The 26,765-nt window shown below is 58.5% G+C and overlaps 1 protein-coding gene across 5 annotated transcripts in view; it reads left to right on the top strand.

Annotated features, from left to right (window-relative positions):
- COL16A1 (collagen type XVI alpha 1 chain) overlaps positions 1–26,765 on the top strand; it is a 57,573-nt gene that overhangs the window by 12,570 nt on the left and 18,238 nt on the right. For 2 of the 5 annotated variants that reach the window (XM_053210533.1, XM_027059822.2), the window contains exons 5-50: positions 184–307; positions 625–891; positions 1,747–1,827; positions 1,995–2,120; positions 2,910–2,963; positions 3,264–3,290; positions 3,839–3,874; positions 4,903–4,929; positions 6,046–6,108; positions 6,379–6,420; positions 6,529–6,573; positions 6,672–6,707; positions 7,101–7,163; positions 7,518–7,562; positions 7,646–7,741; positions 7,922–7,960; positions 8,440–8,484; positions 8,646–8,681; positions 9,167–9,277; positions 9,690–9,725; positions 9,952–9,987; positions 10,065–10,175; positions 10,521–10,565; positions 12,371–12,406; positions 12,574–12,618; positions 12,921–13,052; positions 13,829–13,864; positions 14,067–14,174; positions 14,496–14,618; positions 14,726–14,779; positions 14,980–15,021; positions 15,348–15,383; positions 15,474–15,527; positions 15,699–15,767; positions 17,852–17,896; positions 17,988–18,014; positions 18,470–18,529; positions 18,716–18,763; positions 18,896–18,949; positions 22,266–22,319; positions 22,561–22,593; positions 24,510–24,626; positions 24,711–24,752; positions 24,844–24,930; positions 25,723–25,767; positions 26,647–26,691. In XM_053210533.1, the coding sequence (XP_053066508.1) occupies positions 184–307; positions 625–891; positions 1,747–1,827; positions 1,995–2,120; positions 2,910–2,963; positions 3,264–3,290; positions 3,839–3,874; positions 4,903–4,929; positions 6,046–6,108; positions 6,379–6,420; positions 6,529–6,573; positions 6,672–6,707; positions 7,101–7,163; positions 7,518–7,562; positions 7,646–7,741; positions 7,922–7,960; positions 8,440–8,484; positions 8,646–8,681; positions 9,167–9,277; positions 9,690–9,725; positions 9,952–9,987; positions 10,065–10,175; positions 10,521–10,565; positions 12,371–12,406; positions 12,574–12,618; positions 12,921–13,052; positions 13,829–13,864; positions 14,067–14,174; positions 14,496–14,618; positions 14,726–14,779; positions 14,980–15,021; positions 15,348–15,383; positions 15,474–15,527; positions 15,699–15,767; positions 17,852–17,896; positions 17,988–18,014; positions 18,470–18,529; positions 18,716–18,763; positions 18,896–18,949; positions 22,266–22,319; positions 22,561–22,593; positions 24,510–24,626; positions 24,711–24,752; positions 24,844–24,930; positions 25,723–25,767; positions 26,647–26,691 (2,983 nt within the window). The remainder of the gene's footprint in view (positions 1–183; positions 308–624; positions 892–1,746; positions 1,828–1,994; positions 2,121–2,909; positions 2,964–3,263; positions 3,291–3,838; positions 3,875–4,902; positions 4,930–6,045; positions 6,109–6,378; positions 6,421–6,528; positions 6,574–6,671; positions 6,708–7,100; positions 7,164–7,517; positions 7,563–7,645; positions 7,742–7,921; positions 7,961–8,439; positions 8,485–8,645; positions 8,682–9,166; positions 9,278–9,689; positions 9,726–9,951; positions 9,988–10,064; positions 10,176–10,520; positions 10,566–12,370; positions 12,407–12,573; positions 12,619–12,920; positions 13,053–13,828; positions 13,865–14,066; positions 14,175–14,495; positions 14,619–14,725; positions 14,780–14,979; positions 15,022–15,347; positions 15,384–15,473; positions 15,528–15,698; positions 15,768–17,851; positions 17,897–17,987; positions 18,015–18,469; positions 18,530–18,715; positions 18,764–18,895; positions 18,950–22,265; positions 22,320–22,560; positions 22,594–24,509; positions 24,627–24,710; positions 24,753–24,843; positions 24,931–25,722; positions 25,768–26,646; positions 26,692–26,765) is intronic. The other 3 variants (XM_015080613.3, XM_027059821.2, XM_053210521.1) reach the window with 3 other exon arrangements.

Raw genomic sequence — 26,765 nt, 5'->3', positions numbered from 1 at the left:
ACCCACCTGGCCCATAGTAGGCACCCAATAACTGTCGGTAGAGTGACATGCCCATGGCTGTGTCGGTTTGGAGGAGGGGGCCGGTGCGTGTCCCACGCAGGTTCGGTGGTCCTGAGGGCCCAGGGTGGGCAGCAGCTGGCCTCTCACCTGAGCCTCAGTGTCCCCTCCCTGCTCTACCCCCAGACGAGTATTCCCTCGGGGCCTCCCTGATGAGTTTGCCCTGGTGCTGACACTATTGCTGAAGAAACACACCCGCCAGAACACGTGGTATTTATTTCAAGTGACCGATGGAGACGGGTACCCACAGGTGAGCCGGACCCCCCGCCCCGCCCCCCATGGATCTTGGGGCATCTAGCATGCCAGTCCGGCCCAGCCTCTGACCCAGCTTGTGAATTCTGGGGCCTCTCTGCTCCATCCCGGCGCCCACCCTCCAGGCTAGCCCTGCCCCAGCGACACCTATGCCTTTCTTTCAGGGCGAACTGCTCTGTGACCCCCACCAGCTTCCTTCTCTCTCTGGGCTTCAGTTTCCCCTCCTGTGAAATGACCTCGAGGGCCCCGAACTTTGCCATACTGGGGGCTCTGGGGCTCTGATTCTCTGTCCTTTCCTTGTTCAATTCCACACAGATTTCCCTGGAAGTCAACAGCCAAGAGCGGAGCCTGGAGCTCCGGGCCCGCGGCCAAGATGGTGACTTTGTGTCCTGCATCTTCCCGGTGCCCCAGCTCTTTGACCTGCGCTGGCACAAGCTGGTGCTGAGTGTGGCTGGACGCGTGGCCTCCGTGCATGTGGACTGCACCTCAGCCTCCTCTCGGCCTCTGGGGCCCCGGCGACCCATGCGGCCTGTGGGCCATGTCTTTCTGGGCTTGGATGCCGAGCAGGGGAAACCCGTTTCGGTGAGTGCGAGGTCGGGCTCTGGCCTCTGCTCCCGCCTTCTGGGAGCCTGAGTGAGCTCCCGGGAATCTGCACCTGACCAGGTCCTTCCCTTGCTCAGAATCCTCTCGTGGTTCCCCACTGCCCTCCAGATGCAGCCTAAACATATTAACCTCGCATGCAAGGCCCTTCATGATCTGGTCCCTAGAAATGTCTATGGTATTACCTTCCTTTACATCTCTCCATACTGTTTGCTCTGGTCAGTTCCTTCCTAGCTGGACATCTCACCTATTACTTCCCCACCCCCACATCTTTGTCTTTGCTGTCACCTCCCCCTGGAATGCTTTTCCGTGCAGACCCATCTGCGGAATATCTACTGGTCCTTCAAGGCCCAGCTTAAATTTTTTTTTTTTTTAACGTTTATTTATTTTTGAGACAGAGAGAGACAGAGCATGAACGGGGGAGGGGCAGAGAGAGAGGGAGACGCAGAATCGGAAACAGGCTCCAGGCTCCGGGCCATCAGCCCAGAGCCCGACGCAGGGCTCGAACTCACGGACCTCGAGATCGTGACCTGAGCCGAAGTCGGACGCCCAACCGACTGAACCACCCAGGCGCCCCAAGGCCCAGCTTAAATGGAACCTCCTCCGCCTTGTTCCTCTGGGCCAAAGTGAACTTTCCTCCTTCCTCTCCCTCTTTCCTGCGTGTGCGGTTCCGTTTTGCTTTTGGTGACCACCATATTCTTGATGGTCTCCCCAGGTGAGACCGGAAGGTCTCTGAGGGCTAATCCTGGGGTGGAGCCATCTCTGTGCCTCCCTGGCAGCCAGGACACTGAGCTATTTGGTAAAATGAAGTGAAACTGACTTGTGTGTCCCCTGCAGTTTGACCTTCAGCAGGCACACATCTACTGCGACCCAGAGCTTGTGCTGGAGGAGGGATGCTGTGAGATTTTACCCGGAGGGGTGAGTGGCCCAGCTCCAGCCCAGCTGGGAGGGTTTGGGGCACTTCCCAGGGGCTAGTGTGCTACAGATGGGGAACCAGCGAGGGGATGCGTTGAAATCTTGGGATGAGAGGGTGAGGGGCAATCTGACTTCTGTACTGACCCCAGCCCTTCCCCTGTGCTGGACAGTGTCCCCCAGAGACCTCCAAGGCCCGCCGGGATACCCAGAGCAATGAGCTCATTGAGATCAATCCACAGACCGAAGGCAAGGTCTACACTCGCTGCTTCTGCCTGGAGGAGCCTCAAAACAGCAAGGTAGGTAGACAGGTACCTGTGGCACCTACCACAGGTAGGTACAAGTGGGACTCTCCTCCCCTGACCTGACTGAGGTCCAGCACTGGGTTCCGTTGTTCCCAGGGTAGGGAGGGCACCGGAAGTCCCGCCTATCTATGAACTACCCCTATAGGATTCAAAGAAGCAGAGAGCCCACTGCGTGAACTTGTGCCTACCTGCCTTTTGGCACTGAGGGATGTATCCATCTAGCTCTGCCACTACCCAACCCCTCACTGATGCCACCCCAGACCCTCCTGGTGAGGTCAGGACCAGGCTTGCACCGAGGGGCAGTTTCTCCGGGACAAGGGTACCCGGGATCAGAGGCCCGGCCATACTGCTTCCCTCGGGGCTTGCTCGCTGTCCTGGGCCCAGCCCCAGCCACTGCCAGGCTGGTTCTACACCCCAGCACCATGGCCAGCTGCCCTACCACTCTCAGGTTCTTTAGGGTGGCAGGGAAGCCCAGTTCCTCCCTTAGCCCCACCCCCAGGCTGGGCAGCCTCCCTGCCCGCTGGGCATCATGCCCAGCCTTTGGCTGCAGGAACACAGGATCCCATTGATTCATGGTCTTGTTTTCTCCGACATCACGTGGGTGGGGGGAAAAGGAGGGGGGGGGCTGTGGGAGTGCCAGGGGCCTGAGCAGGCTCTTGATGCCTTGGGACGTGCCTGCTGAGGGTGTACCTGGGGTCCATGCCCCTACCTGGGTGCCCCTTTCCAGCATGGGCCCCTGCGCTGCCCCCTCTTCAACAGCTCCTATTTGCTCTCTCTGCCCAGGTGGATGCCCAGCTGACAGGAAGCATCAGCCAGAAGGCAGAAAGGGGAACAAAGGTAGAGACAGTGGGTATAGGGGGAGGAGTTCACGGTGTCCTCGGTCTGCTCTCCGCGCCCTCTGTAAACCCCTTGACTAAGCCACTCTACTCCCACATTCTTTCCACCTGCCCCCACTCCTGGACAGAGCTTAGGATGTATAGGAGCCAGCTCTGGGAAGGAAGGATGACTGGGGGCGAGACAGACAGTAACTGGCACTGTGTAGGGCACCCGCTCCTGGCAGTTCTTGGGTAGGAGTGTTGGAAGCAGTGCTTCGTACCCTCTGCTTCCTGCCCATTACCATGCCCTCCCTCTTCCCAGGCCCGTCAGGAGACAGCGGCCGATGAGGTAAGCCTCCCATCTAGACTGGCAAAGAGGAGGTGCCAGCATGAACCCTTTGGACAAGGCTCTGGGGCACTGGAGGCTGGGCGTAGGGGGTTGGGAGGACTACATAGCTCCCAGCATTCCTTCGGGGCTCAACGCTGGGCCCTGTCCGCCTGCTGCCTCTCTCCTTGGGTGGGTGGGTGGGGGGGAGGGTTGGGCTTAGTCCTGGACACTCCTGCTGTGTGGGCAGCAAGCGGCCATACACATCACGGGAAGAGTCCGGGCCTTGGCTGCGGGACCCCAGATCCTGGGCCTCACCCTGCCCCCCACATGCGGTGTGACCCAGATCGCACTGCTCTTCCTCTCTGGGCTGCAGTGAGAAATGGCTCTGGGTTGCTGGGAGTTGGGAGATGAGGCTTGTTTGGTAGGATTCCATCTTCCTGCTCCCTTGGACTTCACACAGGACACACGTGATGTTCTGTGTGCTCGCTGTGTGTAAGCGGGGGAATGGGGTGGTGAGGGCTGGTCCCAGGCTCTCAGAACTGACCTCCTGGCCCATTCTTCCCTTGCAGTGCCCACCCTGTGTCCATGGTACCCGGGAGAGCAATGTGAGTGAATAGAGCGTGTGCAGGGTGGGGTGGGCGGGGGCTGGGAGTGGGTTAGAGGTTGGCCTGGTAGCTTCCTGGTTAAGCACAAGGGGGTCTTTGTGCTCTTATCACACCGCCTCCCTGCCCATCCCCCAGAGCTGGCCTTGACGCCCACCCCAGCCCCACCAAGGGCTGCATGGAAGGAAGGCTCACGGCTTGTGATCTGGGCAATGCACTGGGGACAGGGTGGTGACTGGTGGGATCAGGACCTTGGTTGATGATCCCAGCTTTCCGTTCCCCCACGAGGACTCAGGGCCGTTCTGCTTGAAGGCTTCCTACATCACCTTGGAGGCCTCGAGAAGGGGAAGGCTGACTCAGGGTGACACAGCCCAGCACTGGTGCCCAAACACATGTTGACTCCGGACCCCCCCTCCTATCCCTCTCCAGCTGGCTCTGGTCCAGCCTCCCTCTGGGGGTCTAGAAAGACAAGGGAGAGGGGCTCAGTGAGAGCACAGCTGGTACCCAACTGTGCTTCCTCTGTGGGTAGCGTGAGTCATTACTTTCCCACGGCCTGACATCCTGAATTGACGTACCACGTTGGTCCACGAATGGCATAATCCCGGCTGCCCTTGGCTCCAAGCCCCCTGATCTCGGGGGACATCAGGAAGTACCCCCTCTGCTGCCTGGCCTTCTTTCCATCTAGCCCCCCCACCAAATCTGGTGAGGCTGATGGTCCCCAGGTATGCAGGAGTTACCATGGCAACCGCGCAGCTGTGCAATCCTAACAACTAGGGGGTGGAGCTAGCCAAAGTCAGGCAGTTTAGAGAAGGTAGGTTAGACCCCTCTGCAAGTCTGACAGCCTTGGGATATAAAGTCGGCGTGGTGCTTGGCCTGGGAGGCAGAGCAGGGGCTGGAATTCAGGCTGTTGTTGGTGCAGCCACAATGCTGTGTGGCCCTGGCTTAATGGCTTAGCCTTCTCTGTGCCCTCGGTCTTCTTTCCATCGCTGCTGCGGTATAATGTTCTCTTTGCCTCCCCACCCCCCATCCAGGTCACAACTGGTCCTTCTGGACCCAAGGTGAGTCCAAGATGGAGAACAGGACACTCTTGCCCTCTTTGGCAGTCCCAGCCTGTCTCACAGCATGTGACCCTGTGGCTGTGTGTTTATATTAGGGCTACCCAACCCTATGTGTGTGGGAGGTGAGTGTGTGTGTGTGTGTGTGTGTGTGTGTTGGAGAGAGTAGGGGGTTGTGCACGTGTGTAAGGATGTGATGAGCTCCCCTTTCCTGGCTCCTCCTGGCATCGGGCTTTGGGCCTCACTTGTGCACACGTTGCCTTCCTGCCTCCTCAAGCATCCAGTGGGGACAGGTCCTATCATTTTGCTTCAGAAAACACTGAGTGAGACCCAGCTGTGCCCCTGTGTGGGACTGGGGGTGTCAGAGTGATCGTGTGGGGGTCTGGCGACGTGCTTCCTGGGACACATGTTCTCCTGTGCGTGGCCCGCTGTGATGGGGAGAGCGAGCCCGTGTGCCCGTGGGCCCGACAGCCCCGTGCGGCTTGTGAGCGACGGGACAGGCCGTGCACGCGTGAAGGTGCGACAGCGTGCTGGTGCGAGCCGGAGAGTATGTAGCACAACTTCCGGGGGCCGCCTTCGTGTGAGGGCCCAGTGAGTGCCAGGCCCCGCGCTGACACCTGGCCTGTGGTGTCATGTTCCGTCCTTGCCACGGCCCCCGGAATCCCTTTTTGTCGTTAAAGACCCTAAGGCTCAGAGAGGTGACTTGCGACTTGCCCTGAGTCACGTGCCAGTAGGTGGCAGGGGCAGGATTTGAACCGAGGGGGCCTGACTCTCGCCGTCACCGGCTCTGTCATTCTACGTGTGCGTGTCCACGCACATGCGTCCATGTGGCCCCGGGCGGGCTGCGTGCGAGCTTGCGTGCTTGAGTAGGGGCGTGGGGGGAGTACCCTCTGTGTGAGACTCTACATTTGCCAAATATAGCCTCTTGGGGTGGGAGGGCCATATGGACGAATGCATATGGAATCCATATGCTGCGTGCACGGTTGGGGGTTGGGGGATAGTGTGCTCACTTAAACACCCTTGTGTGGTCGATGTGTAGAGAACTCAGACTGGGAGAGCTTCCTCAAGTCTCCCATGTGGTCCCTCTGGTCCCAGCCCCCGATTTGATCTCGTCCACAGGGAGGGAGAGGTGAGCGAGGCCTTCCTGGCCCATCAGGCCCCAAGGGAGAGAAGGGAGCCCGGGTAAGTGCCCCAGCCGGGCCCACCGCGGGGCCCTCCCCGGCCGTGCCCTGAGGCTGGGCTGGCGTGTGAACCGTCCCCGAGGGCTCAGCCAAAAAACCCTGCAGCCCAGCCCACACGGGGGCAGAGGGGTAGGGTCTTTCTAGGAGTTAGTATGGGGAAACGTCTAGTTTTTAGGGGTCCTTAGAAAATGACTGCTGGGACTGCGGGATTCTTGAGCCCAACCTTCTCAGAACAGGGTCCCACCCCTGATCCCTTGTTCCCTACCCACAGGGCAGTGACTGTGTCCGGATCTCCCCGGATGCCCCGCTTCAGGTAAGACCTGGAGGCAAGGCCTACTTCAAGACCACTATGGGGTCAGCCCCCCGGGGAAGGCCACAGGGTGACCCCGGGACCCTCTCAACGCCTTATCTCCCTGCTCAGTGTGCAGAAGGCCCGAAGGGAGAGAAGGGAGAGTCAGGAGCCTTGGTGAGTGTGGGACCAGGGATAGGGCAGGGCGGTGGGGTTCTGGCCCAGCCTTGGCCGCCTTCCCTCACCCGTTCTTTTGTGTCCCCGCCTTATCTCAGGGACCCTCAGGACTTCCGGGCTCTACAGGCCAGAAGGTAATGGGCGTGGATTTGGAGGGGTGGGTGGCAAGGAGGTGCGTGGGCCTTGTAGACTTGAGGAAAGATGTCTGGAATCTTCCCAGACGAAGGAGGCCACCATCCCTATGGAAGGCACAGAGCTGGCACTACTCACTCTCCCTCCCAGTCACCCTGTCCTGTCCAAGTTCCCACCAGACCCAGAGGGCGATGCCATAGGCTCCCCGAGAGTGGCCTGGCTGGTTCGAAAGTTCTTTCTGTCGTCTACTTTCCCGTAGTGACTGAAGCCATTCCGTCTCAGGGGAGGCAGAGACCAGGGGTCTAGAAGGCAACTGTCCTTCCTCCAGCTAGAGCTGCTCTGGTTCTTCTGGCCCCTTCTTTCAACCCCAGTCACTTTGCCTTTTCCTTCCCTAGGGCCAGAAAGGCGAGAAGGGAGACGGAGGCGTTAAGGGCTCGCCGGGAAAGCCAGGCCGAGACGTACGATGCTGGGGACCCTTCCTCACCACAACCCCGTGTCTCTCAGTGAAATGCTGGATTTTGCCATCAGAACCCAGCCTGGTAGCCTTGCTCCCCAGAAAGGGGGAGGCTGTGCCCCAGGAAGCAGAGCAAAGAGGGGACAGAAAAGGACCTGAACCCAGGAGCCCTGGCTCCCAGCCTAACAGCCCCCGATCTCTAATGCCCAGAGGTTGACCTCTGATGACCTTGGGACACAGGGATGGAGTCTGGCTTTGGAGAGGGGCACTGAGGGTGGGCAGGTAGGTGTGGCCTCTTCTCAGCAGGGCTGCTGCCTCAGGGCCTCAGGCTTTTCTTCCACCTTCCCCGACCCCACAGGGCCGGCCAGGGGAGATCTGCGTCATGGGACCCAAAGGGCAGAAGGTGAGTTGTGGGTATCTGTGGGATGCAGAGTGGGAGGTGGGGCTGGGGCGGCGGCTCTCTCATACCTGCCTTGTCTGTGCCAGGGAGACCCTGGCTTTGTTGGGCCTGAGGGACTGGCAGGAGAGCCTGGGCCCCCTGGCCTCCCTGGGGCCCCTGGGATAGGACTTCCTGGGACCCCGGTGAGTACTTCCTGCCCCTTCTGCTATTCTTTCCTCGGAGACCCTTCTGCTGCCTGGCCAGGGCTGGGGAGACAAGGCTCGGTCTGGGGGTCCTGGTTGAAAGGAGGGGGCTAGAGTTGGTCTTACTGTGATGTGGGGGCTCCCTAGGAAGCCTCTGGCTGATGCTCTTTCTGCCCTCAGGGGGACCCGGGTGGCCCGGCAGGCCCTAAGGGAGACAAGGTAAGCACACGCAGGGTCAGGGGCGCTTGGGGGAGTTCCCTGCATGATGGAAGGAGAGAGGAGAGCAGTCCAGGGGCAGCAGGCATCCATGGGGGGCAGGAGCCAGGCGTTCAGCTGAGGCTGGCTCAACTCAGCCAGGCCCCTCGGTGGGGAGTGTCCCCATCCCAGTGCTTGCTGACATGGGAGCCCTGGCCTGGGTTCCAGACATGGGGACAGATAGGCCTAAGTCTAGTGATGACCAGAGAGGCCTTAACTAGAGGGCCCGGGCTTATTTTAGGATCTTGTGCCCTGGAAACGTCCGACTGTCTTGTCTGCTATGGTTCCTCTGGCGTCACCTAGATTCCTCTTGACCTGCTGTACCAGGGAAGGGGTATACAGGGGTATACAGAGGGAGTCTGAGAAAGGACTAAGTGGGGGAGGGGTGAATGGGCTGAGGTCATGGCCAGGAGCCTCCCCCTTAATACTTCTTCTGACCGCAGGGCAGCGCGGGAGTGCCAGGAAAGGAAGGTCCCGGTGGGAAACCTGTAAGTGAGCCCAGTCCGGTGCGGAAGGGGTGCTGTTGCCCACCATGCCCAGGGCTGCTCTACCAAGGCCTCCAGAGAGAGGGCGGCTAGGTCCTTGGGCCCTCTCTTGGCCTATCAGTCCCTCTGCCCGGCACTGATGTGCACTGCTTCTTCTCCAACAGGGGAAGCCAGGGGTGCCGGGGCTGAAGGGAGAGAAGGTGAGTCCCAGGCCGGGTTGCACCAGGGTATGGCGGGAGTGGGATCTCCTCTCTGAAGGCGACACTCTGAGCATCAGCGGTACTGGACCTTCTCTAGCAGACCCCACCTTTGTCCCTACGGTGTGTGCATAATTACTAAATCAAGAGCCTGGCTTGGGAGTTAGACAGCAGGGTTTGAATCCTGCCTCAGCCGCTCACATGGTTTATGAATGTGGCAAGTCAATTAGCTCCTCTGCGCCTAAGTCTCCACATCTGTAAATGGGACACAGTGGCTTCTCGTGGCTTATTGTAAGGATATCGTTTTGTGATGTCCAGGAACCGTAAGTGGAGTGAATGAGTCAGTTGAACAGAAGGCCCCTCCAGTGATCCCACTGTCCACCCTGATGTTGGGGGTAGGGTGCCGGCACATCCAATGTCTAGGGCTCCTTGTCTTCCTCGGGGTCTCGGCCTCAACTTGTCTGCTCACGGTCTCTCCCTTCTGTTAGGGTGACCCCTGTGAAGTGTGCCCAACGCTGCCTGAAGGGTTCCAGAGTTTCGTAGGGCTCCCTGGAAAACCAGGGCCCAAGGGGGAACCAGGTGATCCTGCACCAGCCAAGGTGAGTGCCCAAGGAGGGGCGCCATTGAGGGGCACCACAAAAACCTGCAGGCGTGGTTGTGAAGAGGAGTTGGGTACTTGGCAGAGGGACTGGGTACATCTCTTGGCCATAGAGAGATTGTGGGCAGAGGGTCCCTGCTCTTAGCTTGAGGGGAGGGGGGGCTGAACCATAGAGTTTAGGGCTGGGCTAGAAGGTCACCCACGTCTCCACAGCTACCTCCTGGGGTTCTTGAGGAGGCTCTAAGATGCCCTTTGGGCAAGCTGGGGTGGAGCCCACCCTTATAGTGAGTGAGGCTGGCCCTCCTCCTGGTGATTGGGGATGGGTTGGGGGTGGAGGAAGGGAGTGGGCTGGGGCGGGTTCGGGTCCTGGCCTTGACTCCCCACCCCACTCCCTCACTGACACTTTCTTTCAGGAGGGCCTGAGATCTGCTGGATGGAAAGGTGATAGGGTAGGTACAGGAACTTTCCAGTGAGGTAGCTTAGCCTGGCCGGATTTCCTCCATCTATTACATGGGTTGATGAGCCCCGGCTCTGGGTGCTAATCTTGAACCCCATAGGACCCTTGGGTATTTGAAGGGTTTGTGGTATGTACCATTGCTGTCCTCGCATATGGCTAGGAAGTTTGGGGTGCCCCGACGTGCCCAGTCTCAGCCAATAAACCTTTTTCCCCTGCAGGGAGACCCTGGCATCCAAGGTCCCAAAGGAGAGAAGGTAAGGCAACACTGGTCCCCTGGCTGCCCCCCTCTGACTCCTGGGAACCTTTCCAATTCTTTCACTTCCTTCCCCAGGGGGACTCCTGCTTGTCCTGCAGCTTAGCGGTAGGGGCCCAGCATCTTGGGCCCTCTACAGGGGCCAAAGGAGACATGGGCCTCCCTGGCTTCGGTTTGCCCGGCCTTCCGGTGAGTGACCAGCCCATCTTTGCCACACTGGTGGCTTCCCTGGCCCCACAGCCCCCGAGTCTCAAGGCAGACACCAGGAAGGAGGCCCTGAGGCAGGTGTCCCAGGCCTGCAGCCTGGTCTCTCCCTCCACCCCTATGCCCCCCCAGGTTGCTTGCCCCGGAGTTCCCTCTTAGAATCTCCAAGTGCCCGGCTGCATAAAAGAAGTAACTGCCCAGCTACCGCTGGAGTTGTGGCATTCGTAATTCCAAGCTGGCCTTTCTCTTTCTGGGGGGACACTGGAACCATGGGGTTTTGCAGGGGTGGGAGTGGGAAGGTGCTCTAACTGTGATTTGGTTGTTTTTCAGGGGAAAGTTGGGGCTCCAGGGCCAACAGGGCTGAAAGGAGAGAAGGTGAGCTCTGGGTTAGCTGTCAGTGACGCCACGGTTTCTTGGCAGGGAGGCAGGGAATAGGGACGATACAGACGAGAGATCAAACTGTAAACCCACAGTGAAATAAATTCATCCGTGCTTTGCAGACTGGAGTCAATGAGCTTATTTGGAAGAGCCCTTGCCTTCTCCAAGAGAACTCCTTAGTGCCGTGTGTTTATTTTATTGATAATCTAAAACAATTAAGCACGTTTAAGACCACCTTTTAATAAAATAACAATATTTGCCTCTCCTTTACCACTTACGATGTGCCGGGCACCGTTCCAAGTGCTTAGGCACGTATTAGTTTGTTTCATCCCCCTAAAACCTTTTGGGGGAGCTACTCCATTATTGTCATTTTACGGATGAAGAATCAGAGGCATAGAAGGCCAAGTCAGTTACCCAAGGTCACATGGGTGTTCGGGTGTAGAACTGGGATCCGAGCCTAGGAATCTGGCTCCAGAGTCTGTAATCTTCGCTGCTCGGCTGGGTTACTCGATTTCAGTGCCCGTGTTCACATTTGTATTTATGATTGTGTTGGGGACAAATGACAGCGTTGAACTTATAATGTGGTGTTACCCAAATGAGGGCTTCCACGGGTGGATGCGTGTCCAAGCGTGAGAAATACCAAAATATATGTTCAGACTCTGCTCTGTCAGGCAAACCACACCCGTCATTTCTCAAGACGGGGCCCCTGTACCCTCACTTCACAGCTGCCTCCTCTTCTAGATTTCTCTGTCCCAGTAAATGGCACGTCCCTGGCTCCTCAGATCCCAAACCTGCAGCAGCCTGGATCCCTGCCTTCCCCCAAGTCATCTCCCCCAGTCCTGCCAACAGGCATCTCTGTCAGCTTTCCCCACTCCTCTCCACCTCTGTGAGCGCCACCGCCGTCTGAGTCCCGACCGGTCTCACCTGGACTCTGGTGGCAGCCTCCCAGTCTGGCCTGCCTGTGGCCACCGTAGCTCATCCACGGCCCGTTTGCCACCCAGCAGCTAACATAATGTGCCCTTGCAAAAAGAATTCGGGTTTCATTATTTCCCTGCTTAAAATCCTTCATGATTGACTCTGTAGCAAAGTCCTGCTATGCTTAACAAGACCCTGGCCGGACCCTGCCTGCCTTTCCGGTTCTTCCGGCTCTCCTCTCCTCCGTTTCCTTTCCGTTTCCGGGGCTGTGGATGTGCTGGCCTCCTTCCGCTCTGGAACCAGGAATGTCCCCACCTTTTAGATTCTGTACTCGTGGCTCCCACCATCTCGTACATTCTCCCTCTCTTCCCCCCTCCCCCATTCTTTCACTGGATGGCCTTCTTCCCGTCTTTCTGATAATAATTGTGGTCAACACTTCTCCGACCACCCTGTCCAAAATGGCCTCCCTTGTGTCTGTGCCCTTCATAGCCCTCCTGGCTGTTTACACTTCTTACTGTGACTTAAAAACTACTTCTTGTCCCCCACACGTGTGTAAATTGCACAAGGTGTTTGGGTGTGCTGTTCACTGCGACCCACCAGCACCTTGCCCGGGGCACAGCCGTGTAGGCATCCAGTGAACAAACGAATGAGCTAATGATCTTCGTGTGCTGGGTGAGGGCTGCGTGCGGGGCTAGGATTCTGTGAAGTGAGCCTGGGGAACATGCCACAGACTCTCCTGGGGACCTTGGGGCAATCCCTGGCCTCAGTTTCCCTAGCCAGGAGATGAGAGGGGTAGTCTAGACGTCCTAAGAGGCAACTTTTGTGGTTTGTGGCTGGGGACTGACCCAGCACCCTCCCTTTGACCCTTTGCTCTCTGCTTTGCACAGGGTAATTTTGGGGAGGCAGGGCCAGCTGGCCGGCCGGTAAGTGCTCTAGAAACAACAGCTCTTGGGAAAAGGGGAAGACGGGAGGTGCTACCTACTACTGGGGGGGGGGGGGGAACGACAGACCTGGACTGTGCCCCAGCATAGCCCAGGCAGGTGCTGGGCCTCACACGTGGCCTCTTTTTTTTTTTTTTTTAATCACACAGGGTCCACCAGGGCCAGTGGGATCCACAGGCATCAAAGGGGAGAAGGTGAGTCTGGCGACACTCTCCCCTCTGCAGCCGGGGTGAACTTCCTAAACACACACTTATCTTGCTCTAATTCAATCCCCACAAGGCTCCCCACTGCCTGAGGGTAACATCTTACTCCTTAGCATGGCATTCAAGACCCTTGATGACTTGGCCCCCACCTTCATTTCTTGCCTGTCCTCCCGCGATCTCTCCTGAGATATCCCTCGCCCAGCAGGGATGCTGTGTCAGGCCCGGCTCCGTTCCCCAGCCCCCGATTCCAGGCCCGGCCTGGTATCCCCCAACCCTGTGTCCTCACTTGGCAGGGGGAGCCTTGTGAGCCATGCCCAGCCCTGTCTGAGCCTCAGGATGGGGACAGCTACGCGGTGGCCTTGCCTGGCCCTCCTGGAGAGAAGGGAGAGCCTGGGCCCCCGGGCTTTGGCTTGCCAGGGAAACAGGTGAGCTCCCAGGTTGCTGCAGGAGAGGCGCAAAGGAAGGGACGAACCCTGCCCGGGTCTTTTGGCTCCCTGGATGGTGGGGAGTAGGTGGGAGTCGATGGAAGGGTCAGTGCTTCTGTCCCCAGAGGATGCCTCAGCCCTTCATCCTGGGACCCGGCCTGGCAGGGCCTACGAAAGAAAGAGCACCAACTCGGGACCAGGCGGGCCTGGGTTCAGATTCTAGCTCTGCCTTTCACTCACGCTTTGACTTGAACAAGTTACTGTTCTCCTCTCTGTGCCTCTGTTTCCTCTGCGTGGTGGTGTTGCAATCACCAACACCTAGGGCCTAGGAATCGCGTGTGTGAAGCACTTCGCGGCATACGATAGGTGTTCAGGATGACCCGTGGTTACCACGGGACTGATTATTATTGTCCTTGCTCTACTGGTCACAGCGAGCACTGCCATAGCGTATGCTCGGTGCCACACACTGCTTCACACACGTTAGCTCGTCTGATGTCACAAGGACTCTACAGGGTAGAAGCCAACGCCATTCTTAGCATTCCCATTGACAAGTAAGGAAACCGAGTCACAGAGAGGTTAGGCAGCTTGCCGGGGGTCACCCAGACAGGACTCTGGCTCGGCTCCTCTCTTAATCTATCCAGCATTGCTTCGCTAGGACGAGAGAAGAGATTTTGGACTGTTTTGTGCCCTGTTGAGTTCCCTGGGTCTAACACAGTGCCAGACGCTTAGGGGTGTCCGCTATGAGTGAGTGGGTACTAGAAATGCTTTCTCCCCAGGGCAAGGCTGGAGAGCGTGGACCGAAGGGGAACAAGGTGAGAGAGCCTCGTGGGCACGGGTGGGCACCGCCTCTCTGAGGCGCTTTCCACTTCCTTTTCCTGATCGCCCTGTGCCCGCTCTCCACTCCCTGGGCAGCCCCCAGGCCCCAGCAAAGGGCTCTGAGTGCCTTTAGCTCCCAAGAGGCAGTCTGCCCCCAGCTGGGCCACCTCTGCCCTCCTTGAAGCCTGCTCCTTACAGGGTGATGCTGGGAACCCTGGAGATCCTGGAGTGCCAGGCACCACGGGGCGGCCGGGACTGTCGGGAGAACCTGGCGTGCGGGGCCCCATGGGCCCGAAAGGAGAAAAGGTCAGTCGGGTAGGGGGCACTTTGTTGCCCGGACAAAAAGAAATGGGGCTGAGAGCTAATGAGGTGAAGGACTGCGGAGTCAGGCTGTGAGCCTCGCGGGATACCGGAATCGCTGGGTGATGCCTCAGCTCTTCTGCAAGGCAGGGAGGGGAAGAGCAGGGAGGGTCGGGGGCGTGTTTTGATTTCCCAGACCGAGGTGGGGGCAGTGGAGGGGCAGAGCTCTCAGAGGGGCGCAGGGACCCCCCCTCTTTCCGGTGCCTCTTCCTGGCCCGCCTGTCAGCCCTGGCTCAAGGACTGCTGGCTGCGCCTCTCTCTGACCAGGGTGATGGCTGCACTGCCTGCCCCAGCCTGCAGGGGGCAGTGCCGAGCACGGCAGCACTGCCTGGGAAGCCGGGCCCCAAAGGAGAGCCGGGCCCAGAAGGTGTGGGCCGGCCTGGGAAACCGGTGAGTTCCGGCTACCAGCCCTCTGGTCTCTCCCTGCCTGAGCTTTGCCTTCTCTCCCACCTGCACCCTTTTCCCTGTGGGACCCATGGGCCACCGGTATCTTTTAGGGCCAGCCTGGTCTACCTGGAGTTCAAGGGCCCCCAGGACTGAAGGGCACCCAGGTAGGTGTGTGTATGGGGAGCTTGGGCTGCAGGTATGTGTGGTGAGGGTTGGCGGTGGGGGGCATGGGCCTGGAGTGGGGAAGATCAGCCCCAGAGAAGGGAGAAGGTGGAGGTGCGGGGGTAAAGGAGAAGAGGCTGGGGAAGAGGCTATTGGGTGAGTGGGGAATCCCAAGCCAAGGTTTGTCCTTCTGTCTCTTCAGGGAGAGCCTGGACCTCCGGGAAGGGGAATCCAGGGGCCGCAGGTGAGTCTCTAGCCTTCCCTTGGCCTGCCTGCCCCCAGCCTCCCAATACTTCTATTAACCATCTGCCCACTCCTATCTGTCCCCAAAACTATGGGGCTCTGCCTGGCCTCCAGTGCTCAAGGGCACAGCTTTGGGAGGAAGAACTGGGCTGTAGCCCTGGCCTGTCATCACTCCTGCGGGGGACCTTGGCTTTGACCCCCGCCTCTCTGACCCTCACGGTCTTGCCGGGGAGCTCTCTTGAATTTGGGCTGGCAGATACCCCACCCCAGACCAGGTCTGCCAGTGGGGCAGGGCCTGTGGCCCAGTCTGTCTTTTCTAAATTGCAGGGGGAACCTGGAGTCCAGGGTTTGCCTGGCATTCAGGTACGTCCGCTTTTGGCCTAGAGGAGTCTGGCGGGGGAAGGGGCCACTTCGGGCCAGGGGTTAAGGAACTGTGCTTCCTTCTGTCTGCAGGGGCTTCCGGGACCTCGGGGACCACCTGGCCCCACCGGAGAGAAAGGTGCCAAGGTGAGCCTCTGCTTCGTAGGGCGCTAGACCTGCGGTGCTTCTGAGTGCCCTGGCAGGGGGGACAGGGACATGGGAGTGAGTGATGCCCAACGGTGGGCCACCCAACACCTGGTCTGATGCGTCTCACCTGCCCGATTGACGCCGTTAGCCTCTGTGCTCTCTCTTCTGCAGGGGTCTCCGGGGCTGAAAGGAGCTGCCGGGCCGATGGGGCCCCCTGGTGCCAGTGTCTCTGGGCCTCCGGTAAGGGTCCTGTCTGTGCTCTGTGCTGGAGGCCCTGTTGGGGCCGGGCTGGTGCTGCTGGGAAGAGGGCACAGGGCTGACTGACCGGGCCCCACAGCGTGGGGAAGGGGAGGAGAGAGGCCCAGCCTCCGAGAAGGAAAGCCACACTGTCTGGAGGGGAGGGCACCTGAATGACATCACTGATCACCACCATTTCTGGAGCAGTGACTGTGCTGAGGCCTTGTGCTGAGCTCTAAAGCAACAGAGATTCACTTAAACCTCACAACAGCCCTATAAGGGACTGGCTATCATTGTCCCCCGGAAGGCCAGAGAATGAGCAGGCAGAGTCAGGACTTGAACCCAGGTCTGTCTGACTCAAAGCCCATATGTTAACTCACCCACCCCACTTCAAAGCCTGGTCCTTGGGGGCTCATCTAAATGGGTGCTGCCCCATAGAGCTGTCCACAATGATAGAAATGTTCTATTCTGCTCTGCCCGAGAGGGTAGCTGGTAGCCACGTGGTTTTCAAGCCCTCGAAATGTGGCTAGTGTGACCGAGGAGTTAAATTTTACATTTCATTTCATTTCAATTCATTTAAATTTTAAATAAGCACATGCGGCTATAGGCTACCATACTGGCCAGCACAGATCTATCTAGACCAACCTCATTACCCTCAAAGACCTCTCTTTATTCCTGTCCCACCCACGATTCCCATGTTTTATTTATTTATTTTTTTAATGCTTATTTATTTCTGAGAGAGAGAGAGAGAGAGACAGAGTGTGAGCAGGGGAGGGGCAGAGAAAGAGGGAGACACAGAATTCGAGGCAGGATCCAGGTTCCGAGCTGTCAGCCCAGAGCCCGACGCGGGGCTCGAACTCACGAACCATGAGATCACGACCTGAGCCGAAGTCAGACGCTGAACTGACTGAGCCACCCAGGCGCCCCTCATTCCCATGTTTTAAAAGATGTGCCTATTGAACAAATTGCATAGATTAAGTAATAATAAATGCCTTTCCTTATTTTCATTCATCAAATACCTGTATAATAGTCAGCGTCTACTCCACATGAACCCACTAGAATTTTACGAGATGGTATAATTCTAGCCTAAATCAAAGCAGTGCTACCTTGCAGCCAGGCTGTGCCATGCCAGGTCGTGGGCAAGTGTGTAATTTCTCTTGGGTTTCTGGGAATGTTGAAAACAGCCCAGTGAAAGATATCTTTTCTGTGTTTATGGATCCCTAGAGAAATTCCAGTTCCGGTTTGGCAATATCACTGATGGGGTCCTCTTGAGGGTGCCCTGAAGCCCAGAGGGGCCAGGGACTCGCCCACATCCATGCAACCAGTCTGTGTCACTCAGACACAGGGTCCCTGGCTGTTCCAGGGAGCCTCTGGGTAAAGGCGGAGGTAAAAGTGAAGACAGTCCCGATTCTCGTGGAGTTGCGAGTCCCGTGTGTGAAGGTGGCATGTCCCACAGGAAGGCAGCCATCAGAATGCCCCTGGACAGCCAGGCAGACTTCTCCAGATCTTCTTCCCTCAGGCTGAACCCCAGCCGGGAGGCCCCCCCAGTCCCAGCCCCACACACCGTGCAAGTTGTGTGACCTTTGGCCAGTGACAGCCTTTCAGAGTCTTCAAATCCTTGGTGATAAACTAAGGGCAGAAATTCCCATCTCCTGCTAAGTCATCTGAGATGACCTTTGTGATGGAACGTGTGGCGAGCACTAAAGGGGGAGAGAGAGGGCGCGAACAGGGACTTTGGGCCGCATATAGCTGGGTGCAGTGATTCTGGTGGGTCTATTACAAAGTTTCTTTAAACCTCAGTTTTCTCACCTGGAAAACAGAACGGGACCGTCCTGCAGGGATGGGAGTGGGATCCCACTCTGTTCTCCGACAGGTGCTGGGCCCCGTGTCTGACCCCCCGAAGGTGCTCAGGAAATGCCAGTCTTTCTCCTTCTTTCTCTCCTTGTCTCCTATGCCAGAGTCCCCTCCTCTAGGACACAGGCACTGGGGTGCAGGCTTCTGCTTGTCCCATTGCCCTCCCCTGCCAGTGGGCCACATGGCTGGCTGCTGTCCTGGCTCGCCACTGACCATGGGCTCTCTCCCCTCAGGGCCCTGATGGGCAGCAAGGACTTCCAGGAGCCAGAGGGATTCCAGTGAGTACAGTGCCTCAGGGCGGCAGGAAGCCCCAGCAGGTCTCGCCTCCACACCCCTATCTACTCACCTCACTGTGTTTCTTCCCTGCAGGGTGAAAAGGGACCTCAGGGAGAGAAGGTAAGTCCCCAGGCCCTGTGGCCAATACCGTGGAGAAATTAACAACCCCTATAGCCCCCCACCCCACCCCCGGGGGAATGTATGCACAGGGTGGTGGACTCGAAGACAGGAGCTGAGGAGTCATTTTGGTCTCCTTGCTACTATTCCGACAGGAATAACAGTAGCGCTTAGAACTTGAGGGCTGAGTGCTTTCCGTGGGGCAGGAACTCTGTATGCGTTCATCCATTCCATCCTCCTGATGGCCTATGCGTTTAGTGCTGTGCTGCCCATTTTACAGATGAAGAGACTGAGGCTTGAGAGGTTGAACAGGGTGCCCAAGGGCACAGTCGTAAGAGGCAGATTCTGGATTTAAACGCTGGCCTCTCCATCTTAGAGCCTGTGCTGCCTCCCGGATGTTGGTTTCCCAAAGGTCCCCCATCCTTGCCCCCCTTTGACAAAGGCTCTTATCTTTTCAGGGCGAGCCAGGGGAGTGCTCCTGCCCTTCTCGAGGGGACCCCATCTTCTCTGGCATGCCGGTAAGTGATGCTGAGAGCTCTCCCCCCCGGCCGGGGGGGAGAGGCCTGGCTTCCTGTGTTGGCTCAACATGCGAGGGCCCCGCAGGGCTTTGCGCCCCAGCCAGCTGCCTCCCCACGCAGCCCTGCGCTTGGTGTGAACGTTGCCTATAACCTCTCCCTTCTTTTGCGACCTCCACTCCCACCCAGGGTGCTCCGGGACTTTGGATGGGCAGCTCCTGGCAGCCGGGCCCGCAGGTGTGTGTCGCTTGTCTCCTCTGTGTCTCCACTTGTCCGCCAGCGCCCTGTGGCTTGCCCACCGTGATGCCGCTGCCCCCAGCGGTGGGGCAGAGCTTTCTTTTGGGTCTGATTGCTTCTCCTCTCCCTCAGGGTCCCCCGGGTGTTCCTGGACCCCCTGGACCCCCTGGAATGCCGGGGCTGCAGGTAAAGGGGGAGAAGAGAATGGGAGTTTGGGAGGCACGGTGGCAGGGTGGCAGGGCTCGGGGTCTGTGTGGGCCCCTGAGTGGGCCGCATCTCTGCCCGACACCGATGCGTGCCATCCTCACTCCTCTGTGTTCCTGCTCCCCAGTGCGGCATGGGGTGGGGGGCGAGGCTCTGAGCCCTTAGCACGGGCTGTGGGCAGTCCTGGACCTTTCTTGAGCAGGGAATAATACCCTGCTCTGTGCTGGCCCAGACACCCTATGGACACCCGGGCCAACCTCAGGCCTTGGTCAGCTGTCAGGAACCCAGGATCTGGGTCAAATAGTTCCATATACCGTGTGAAGCTCCCCTGTTTTGGAACGGTGTCCAACATTCATTCATGCAACAAATCTTTTTGCACCTCTGCTGTTTTCCAGACACTATTTTAGGTGCTGGTGCTATAGCAGTGGGCAAAAATAAAAACCCCTCCCCTTTTAGAGTGTGCATTCTAGTAAGAGACACAGACAATAAGCAAGATAAAAATAAAACACAACATAGCATGTTAAAAGAGCGGTATGTGCTAAGGAGAAAGATAAAGCAGGGAGTGGGGTCAGAAAATGGGAGGAGGGCAAGGAAGATGTTGGAGAGGCGTGTTGGAAGGCATCCAGACTGAGCGGAAATGAGCGAGGGAGAGTGTTCCTGACAGCGGAGAGCAGCAGGTGCAAAGGCTCGGAGGCGGGACTGTGCCTGACAATCTTGTGGAGGCCAGAGACAGTGAGGGGAGAGCAGTGGGAGGGGAGATCCGTGTGGCACTGTGATGAGAGCGTGCATTCCAGAGCCAATGAACCTGACCTTGAAAGCCAGCCCTGCTCTGTGCTAGTTGTGGTGTGATGCTGGGCAAATTCCTTACCCTCTCTGTGTCTCAGTTCCTTCATCTGTTAAGTGGAGATAATTACAGCAAGTACCTCATGGGGCTTTTGTGAACGTGAAGCAAGTTAATGCACGCGAAATGTGTGGGACCATATGTCCTAGCACATAGTAAATGCTTAGAAGGCATTAGCCATCATTAGGACCATGACTTCTATTATTATCTTACGTCCATACTCTCGTTCGTTTGAGTCTTACATCAACTCCAACAGGCAGGCAGGTGGTGTTATCCCCAAGTCACAGCGAGGCAAACAGGCTCCGAGAGGTGAAATATCTTGTCTGAGGTCACCCAGCTAGGAACCGGCCGCGCTGGACAGGACTTCCCAGGACAGAACATTTGCTTCCTCCTGCTGCTGCCCCGCAGGACGGTTCCCCAAGGGTTTGCACACCAGGTCACATTTCCTGAAGGTCCTAGGCTTCTGCAGGTCTGGCCCCCAGCTCCTGAGGAAGCAGAGCAGAATCCCATGGAAGCTTCTTACAAACGACTCCCCCTGCCCTGGAGATTTTATACATCCCCCGCTGCCACCCTGGGGTGAGAATCTGTTCTGGTGAGTCCCCATGGCTGATGGGAGTCTCTGCCGGGATCCAATTTTCTCTGTCTCATCAAGAGCTCAGCACCAGAGCCAACTCTCAGTCCCCCACGGGCCAGCCACGCATTTGCCAAGTGTCCCTGCATCCTGCCGCACCACCAGGAAACAGGAATCTGTCTGCAGGGGTCTTTTGCAGTTTGCTTGGGGAAGCATGAGAGTCATTTCAAAGTGACCCATTAACACGCTGATGGAGTGTGAACCCTGCCAAGCCACGCTGGGGGAACAAGGCAGAAGGAGTGACTGCAGAGTCTGGTCCCAGGCACCGGAGTCCTCGTCTGGTGCCAGTGCCGTAAACCAAGCCAAGCTGCCACTAATAGGCACCTGCCCCGTGCCAGGCAAGGTGCAAGTCTTCCTGGCCAGGTTGGCCCTGCAGCCCTTTCAGGGAAGGGACGCCCGGCAGCTCCTGTCTTCAGGCTCAGAAGCAGGCCCAGAGATAGACAGCATGTATTTGCCCAAGTAATGTAATCCCACGTAATCCCCATCCATTTCCCAGCGGGGGAAACTGAGGCAGGGAGGTCAAGCAATGTGCCCGAGGCCATACAGTTAGTAGCTAGTGAGTGCGTAGCTTCTGGCTTCTAACAGTAGGACAACAGGTGGGACATTTGGTTCCAGGAGGGCAAGGAAAGAAAATCACCAAGTATCCGGCTTGAAGTAACACACAGGCAGTGGGGAGGGGAGCAGGGGTGAATGATTTAGGTGCATAATGATCACGAATGGGTTCGAGGTGTTTTCCCCGCGCCAGGCCCTGTCCTAAGCACATGACCCTGGTAACTCACTCAGGACGCAGAACGAGTGGCACAGGGGTTGCCGGAGGTAGGCCGACCCCAGTCTGCCTTGGGCCTCGCTAGAGCCTGGGCTGAAATAGGGCGGGCTCGCCGGGGAAGGCGGTGCGCGGTGCATTCTGTCACCGGAAGCCAGGACTTGAAGGCAGGCCAGCTCTCAGGACGGGCCAAGGAAATCCCGGTGTGGGGAGAGCAGGGTGAGCAGCAGTGCGTTCACTCGACACGTATTTAATGCATGCCTCCTCTGTGCCGGGCACTGGGGATTGAAAAGGGAACATTCTCCTGGCCTCCACGGGGTATTTAATATGCAAATGTGCACCGCGAGCCTGCAGGGGCGACAGGGAGTCTGGGCGGCAAACCTCTGGTGTGAGCTCCTTTATGCCTCACCATAAACTGTCCCTGTGTCACAGATAAGGAAACTGAGGCACAGAGATTTCTTTTTTCCAAGTAGCCCTCCAGAAATTACCCAGGTGGTTGGGGTTCACACCAACTGGCTCCCGAGCCTCCACCTTGCTGTGTTCCAGGGAATGTCTTTTGAGGAAGGTGCTGGAATCACGCTTAAGGGAGGGGTTGAGGGCAGTGGTCCTGACTCTGAGCCTCACCTCTGCATTTTGCTCGTCTTGTGGCCTTTGGCAAGTTACTTGCCCTCTCTGAATTCGTTGCTCTGGTTTCAAGTTGGAGGTGATAGCACCTAGCTGGCCAGGAAGTCCGTGATTAAGGACAATACAGAGGACACGTGTGCAAGAAAGAAACGCCGTTACTTATACTGTGCAGAAGCCCCTTTGCCTGATTTCTGATGCCCCTCTAACATGTAGGAAAAACTCCCATCGGACTGGTTTTGGGGGTCAGCCTTCTGGGCCTCCTCGGCTCTCCCTGCAAACAGTCTGGAGGTTTTGAGCTAAGAATGGGTGCCAGCCTTATGCCAGCCAGGCCCCTGGTTCTGCAGGAAGAGAAGAGGCAGTGGGGGTGGCGGGCACGAAGCAGGGTGGCCTTCGGGCTCAAAAGAAGAGCCCGCTCACTCGTGTCTCCTCTTGGCTGCAGGGAGTGCCTGGAAACACCGGTTTGCCCGGACAGCCTGGGCTAACGGCCGAACTGGTAGGTCCCAGCCAGGCGTCACTGGGCAGCCCCCTCCCTGCCCTTCCCTGCCCCTCCCGGGGCTGACTTGTCATGCCAGCTCCCTTAGATGCAGGGGGACCCTCTTCTCTCCCTTGTGCAAGGCAGGGGGAAGCCGGGGGTGGCACGGGGCTTCCCAAGGTTCTACCTGATCCCATAAGTCTCCATCCCCCTTCCCCACACCTGCCTGAGCCCTGGAGCCCTCCTGTCTCCTGTCTTGCAGGGATCCTTACCAATTGAACAGCACCTCCTTAAGGTAAGAGGGTAGGCGGGGAGGGGTAGGATTTGGCAGGGAAGTCTCCTGAGGGGATTATCGTAGGAAGTCTCAGCACAGCACAGGGGAGCTACAGACGGAGCTGTTTGTGGGGAATGTGCATTCCAAGCACCCATCTCCGAGGGCCTAGCACGGCGCCTGGCTGCTGCCAGACCCTCCATTTTACTTGCTGGATGAGTGCGTGAAGGAATCCCGCGAAGGTACCCACGTGATGGATGTTGTGGGTAGTTCCTGCCCCAAAGCCTGCCCACAGGAGCCACCAGTGAGGCCCTGTGCCACCCTGGTCATACCGGGGCAGGGTCCAGCAGCTTCTAGAGCACAGCAGGAGGGTGCAAGTGCAGTTATAAGGGTCATCAGGCAGAGAGCTGCAAAGGTCGCATATGTTTGGACGGGACTGGGTTGAGGGCCTGGAAGAAGGCTTCAGCTGTCCTCTGGTCAATGCAGAAAGAATTCAGGGAGGTGATGGGATTTCAGGAACAATTCCAGTGGCACAAGAGAGGGGACTTGGGGTCCTGGCAGGGTTGGCCTGTGCCAGGCCATCAGGATCTCACTGGGGGCTCTGGCCGGGCCTCCCAAGCTGGGCTGGACCGAGGGTGACGCGGGCCTCCCTTGCTCAGTCACCTGTGGAGATGAGGGCTGGTCTCTTTTCTCCTCCAGCCCAGCAACTTCTGGGGCCCCTCCCTTCTAGCACTGACTACCCTGTGCCCTGGACCTCCCACTTCCCCCCGTGGGTCCTGGTCAGACCACAGCATGAGGACTGCCTGGCCGGCCCTTGCTCTGGACAGCAGATGTCTCCAGAAGCGGCTTGCAGTTAACCTCCTGAGAGGTTAACTCAGGTTAACCTCCTGACAGCAGCTATAGGTTGATCACAGGGGAGTGTGGCACCGAAACCCCAGTTCTTCTCCCTTAGGCTCCTGGCAAGCCCAGGGTTCCCCCAAGTCCTGCCCCCGGGCAAGTGATTGCACGACTCTGTGTAACATGTCACCTGACGGCTTCTTAGTCAACGTGCTCTGTGGAGGACCCCAAACCGGAACCGTGTGTGGTCTGGAGAAGGGCTCAGATGCCACCCCGGAGGAAACCCGGGCCCGTGGACAGAGTGCCAGCTCTGGCCTCAGCACAGCAGCGCCCAGTACAGGCTCCCACTTACCTGAGACAAGTCATACTGCCTCTTTGAGCATCGGCTTTCTCATCTCCGGAATGCTTATAAGATTACCTGCCTCATTGCACTGTCAGGGTTGAATGTGATAATGTGCACAGGCCTATTCCGATGGCTGGCATCACGGGCGCTGAGTCAGTGACAACCATCATCCCCGGACTTTGCAGTGAACAGTGAAGGTGGAGCGGGGGGCTCCTGACGACGGGTCCAGGGACAACCCCCGCCAGGGGTGGGCGAACTGGGGAGCCCGTGCCAGTCGGGATCTGCTGGGGCAGGAGGGCAGACCCCATCCCGCGGGGCGTCTGCAGAGGGCCTGGCTCCTGCAGTCGCTCCTTTGCTCCCTTGGGCAGAGGGGCTGGTGTTTGGGGCCGGCCTTTTCAGCCTGAATCCTCACAGCGTGTCCTCACAGTGGGTGCAGGTTGCAGGAACAGCCGGGACAGATGGTCCCTCTGCGGGCCCCTCCGCCTCCTCCCACACGCCTGTCTGGAAAGTGGCTTTGGCTTGGCCCCACAGAGCTGCTTCCTGGAGAAAACTCAAAGCCAGTGTTGGGATTGGGTCCCCTGAGGATGGAACAGAGCCGCCACAGGGATGTGGCTGGGGAAAGAGAGAGTGTGGGCGGGGGGTGGCGGGGGAAGACTGCCGGGCAGGGCGCCTTGGCTGAGTTCAGGGTGGGGTTCCCCCGTTCGGCCCGCCCTGGCCTTCTGGGACCCACGCCCCACTGCCCTCTCCTCTCTCTTGTCAGAGCCTCTGCGGGGACTGTGTCCAGGGGCGGGCGGCCCACCCGGTGGCGCTCCTGGAAAAAGGGGAGAAGGGAGACCAGGGCATTCCCGGCGTGCCAGGCCTGGACAGCTGTGCCCGGGTAGGAGGCCGGGTTCAGGGGCGGCCTGGTGAGGGGAGAGCGCCCGGCCGCCTCACCTGACGGAGGGTTTCCTGTTGTCCTCAGTGCTTCACAGAGCGGGAGCGCCCCAGAGCCGAGGAGGCCCGGGTGAGTGCACCCGTGCCCGCTTCCTGCCCGTGCCCCGGGCCCCACAGGGAGGGCCCTGGCCGCTCAGCTCACCGTCCCCATCCCACTCCAGGGAGACAACGGCGAGGGGGATCCTGGCTGTGCTGGAAGTCCTGGCCTGCCCGGTCCTCCAGGACTGCCCGGCCAGAGAGGAGAGGAGGTAGGACCAGGCCCTCATCTGGGCAGGGCCCCAAGGGGGCTGGCGTCTCCATGTAAGTGGCCCTCAGTTCCTAGGGGCAGTTTCATTCCTGCCAGATGTCCTCCTGGGCCCTCCGGTGGCTCCTTCAGGGGTCTCCGAGCGTCAGGTCATCCGGTGCCTCTTGTGGCTCTGAGCCCCTGGCCCTGGTGGCACGCTGGCTGCTCTTGGCCCGTAGGACACCCTTCCGCCCCTGCCAGCCGCTTCCTCTGCCCACAGCTCTTCTCCAGGGCTCGTCCCTTCCCCCCCGACCCCCTCTGCTCAACTATCACTTTCGCAGGGAGACCTTCCCTGACCACCCTCTCAAAAAGCTGACCATGCCCCACACCGTCCCCAGAAACCCTAGTCCCCTTCATGCAGTGCACGTGTCACCCTCGGAATACCGTGTACTTCATTCATTTAGGAACAGTCCACACACATCCACTGAGCACGAGTCAGCCCCTGTTCTATTTGTTCTTGCCTACTTCTCCCCTAGAGTTGTCAGTGCCACAAGGCAGGGATTTTTATGTTCCTTTTATTGCTGTGTCCCCAGCACCTGGACTAGTGCCTGGGACATAATAGCTGCTCAGTAAGTGTGTGTTGGATGATTGAATGAACTGAACGAAAGGTTTAACGTCAGCTGAATGGCCCCGCTTTGAAATCTACCAGCCTCTGTTGACTCTGGCCGTGGTGAGCTGGGAGGAAGGCTGCAGAGACCCTGGGGCTCTGTGGTGGGGCCCGGGCCTCTCCGTCCATTTCCCTTGGCTTCCTTTGCAGGGTCCGCCTGGCATGAGGGGCTCCCCGGGTCCTCCAGGCCCTATTGTAAGTATCCGTGGTTTCCTGGCCCACTTGAGAAGCTCTCAAAGGGGTCACCACGCCCAGACACCATTCTACTGCCTTGTATCCGGGAAACTGGGCAGGGCAGAAAGAGGGGGAATTCTGCTGCCCACTCCTTTCCCTCATCAGAGCATCTGTGGGGACTGTGGCCCCCCCACCATCGAATCCCCTGGAACTGGCCTGCTCCGTCCCACTTTGCCTGTGGTCCTGCTTAGGGGAGGCCCTCAAGGGCACACTCATGTCTCCCTGTCCCCGTCCCCGCAGTGTCCTGCTCCACGGACCCAGGCTGCCCTGGCAGGAAGGCCTAGGCTTCTGGCTCATGGTCTCGGCTGCCAGGAAAGTGTATGGCAACCTGGCCAGATCTCTTCATGCCTCCGTGACACCAGTCACTACAGGGGCCAGCATCGCTGCATTGCTCTGTGGGGCCATCTCTAGGACAGGTCTACGAAGGCCAGACCAGGGATGTCTGGTGTGGCTATGGCAGGAAAATAGAAGTGACCAGGAAAAGTCTGGAAGAACCGAAAATGCTTTCTTTGGAGAACAAGTGGCTGGTGGGAGCCACCTTAGAACCAGGGAGCCACCCGGCCGGGGGCCTATGGAGGTCAGGTGGCAGGCATGATGGGCTTGCTCTCCAGCAAGGTGTCCAGCTAGACTCGGGGGGACTCTGGGGGCTGTTTCTCATCTCTGCCGACGGCGGAGCCATTCTTCCTGGAGCCGAGGGGAGGAGCGGCTGCCTTCACTGAGTCTCTTTTCCAGCTGCCTTGGAAATATTCCTGTGACCTCCTCTCCCCATGACCCCCTGCCCCCGACTATGTCCAGGGTTACTGTGCTTGTGAGTTGTGACCTGCCTGTTTCTCCCACCAGGGCCCCCCAGGTTTTCCTGGTGCTGTTGGCTCCCCCGGATTGCCTGTAAGAACCTAGCGCTGCTCGACCTCCCCTTCCCCCGCCAGCCAGGTCTCTGTGGCTTTTGCTTGTGTCCCCTC

The sequence above is a fragment of the Acinonyx jubatus genome, chromosome C1 (genome assembly GCF_027475565.1).
Source record: "Acinonyx jubatus isolate Ajub_Pintada_27869175 chromosome C1, VMU_Ajub_asm_v1.0, whole genome shotgun sequence".
Lineage (NCBI taxonomy): Eukaryota > Metazoa > Chordata > Mammalia > Carnivora > Felidae > Acinonyx > Acinonyx jubatus.
The sequence above is the reverse complement of the archived record's forward strand: the minus strand, read 5'-3'. Positions and strand labels throughout refer to the sequence as shown.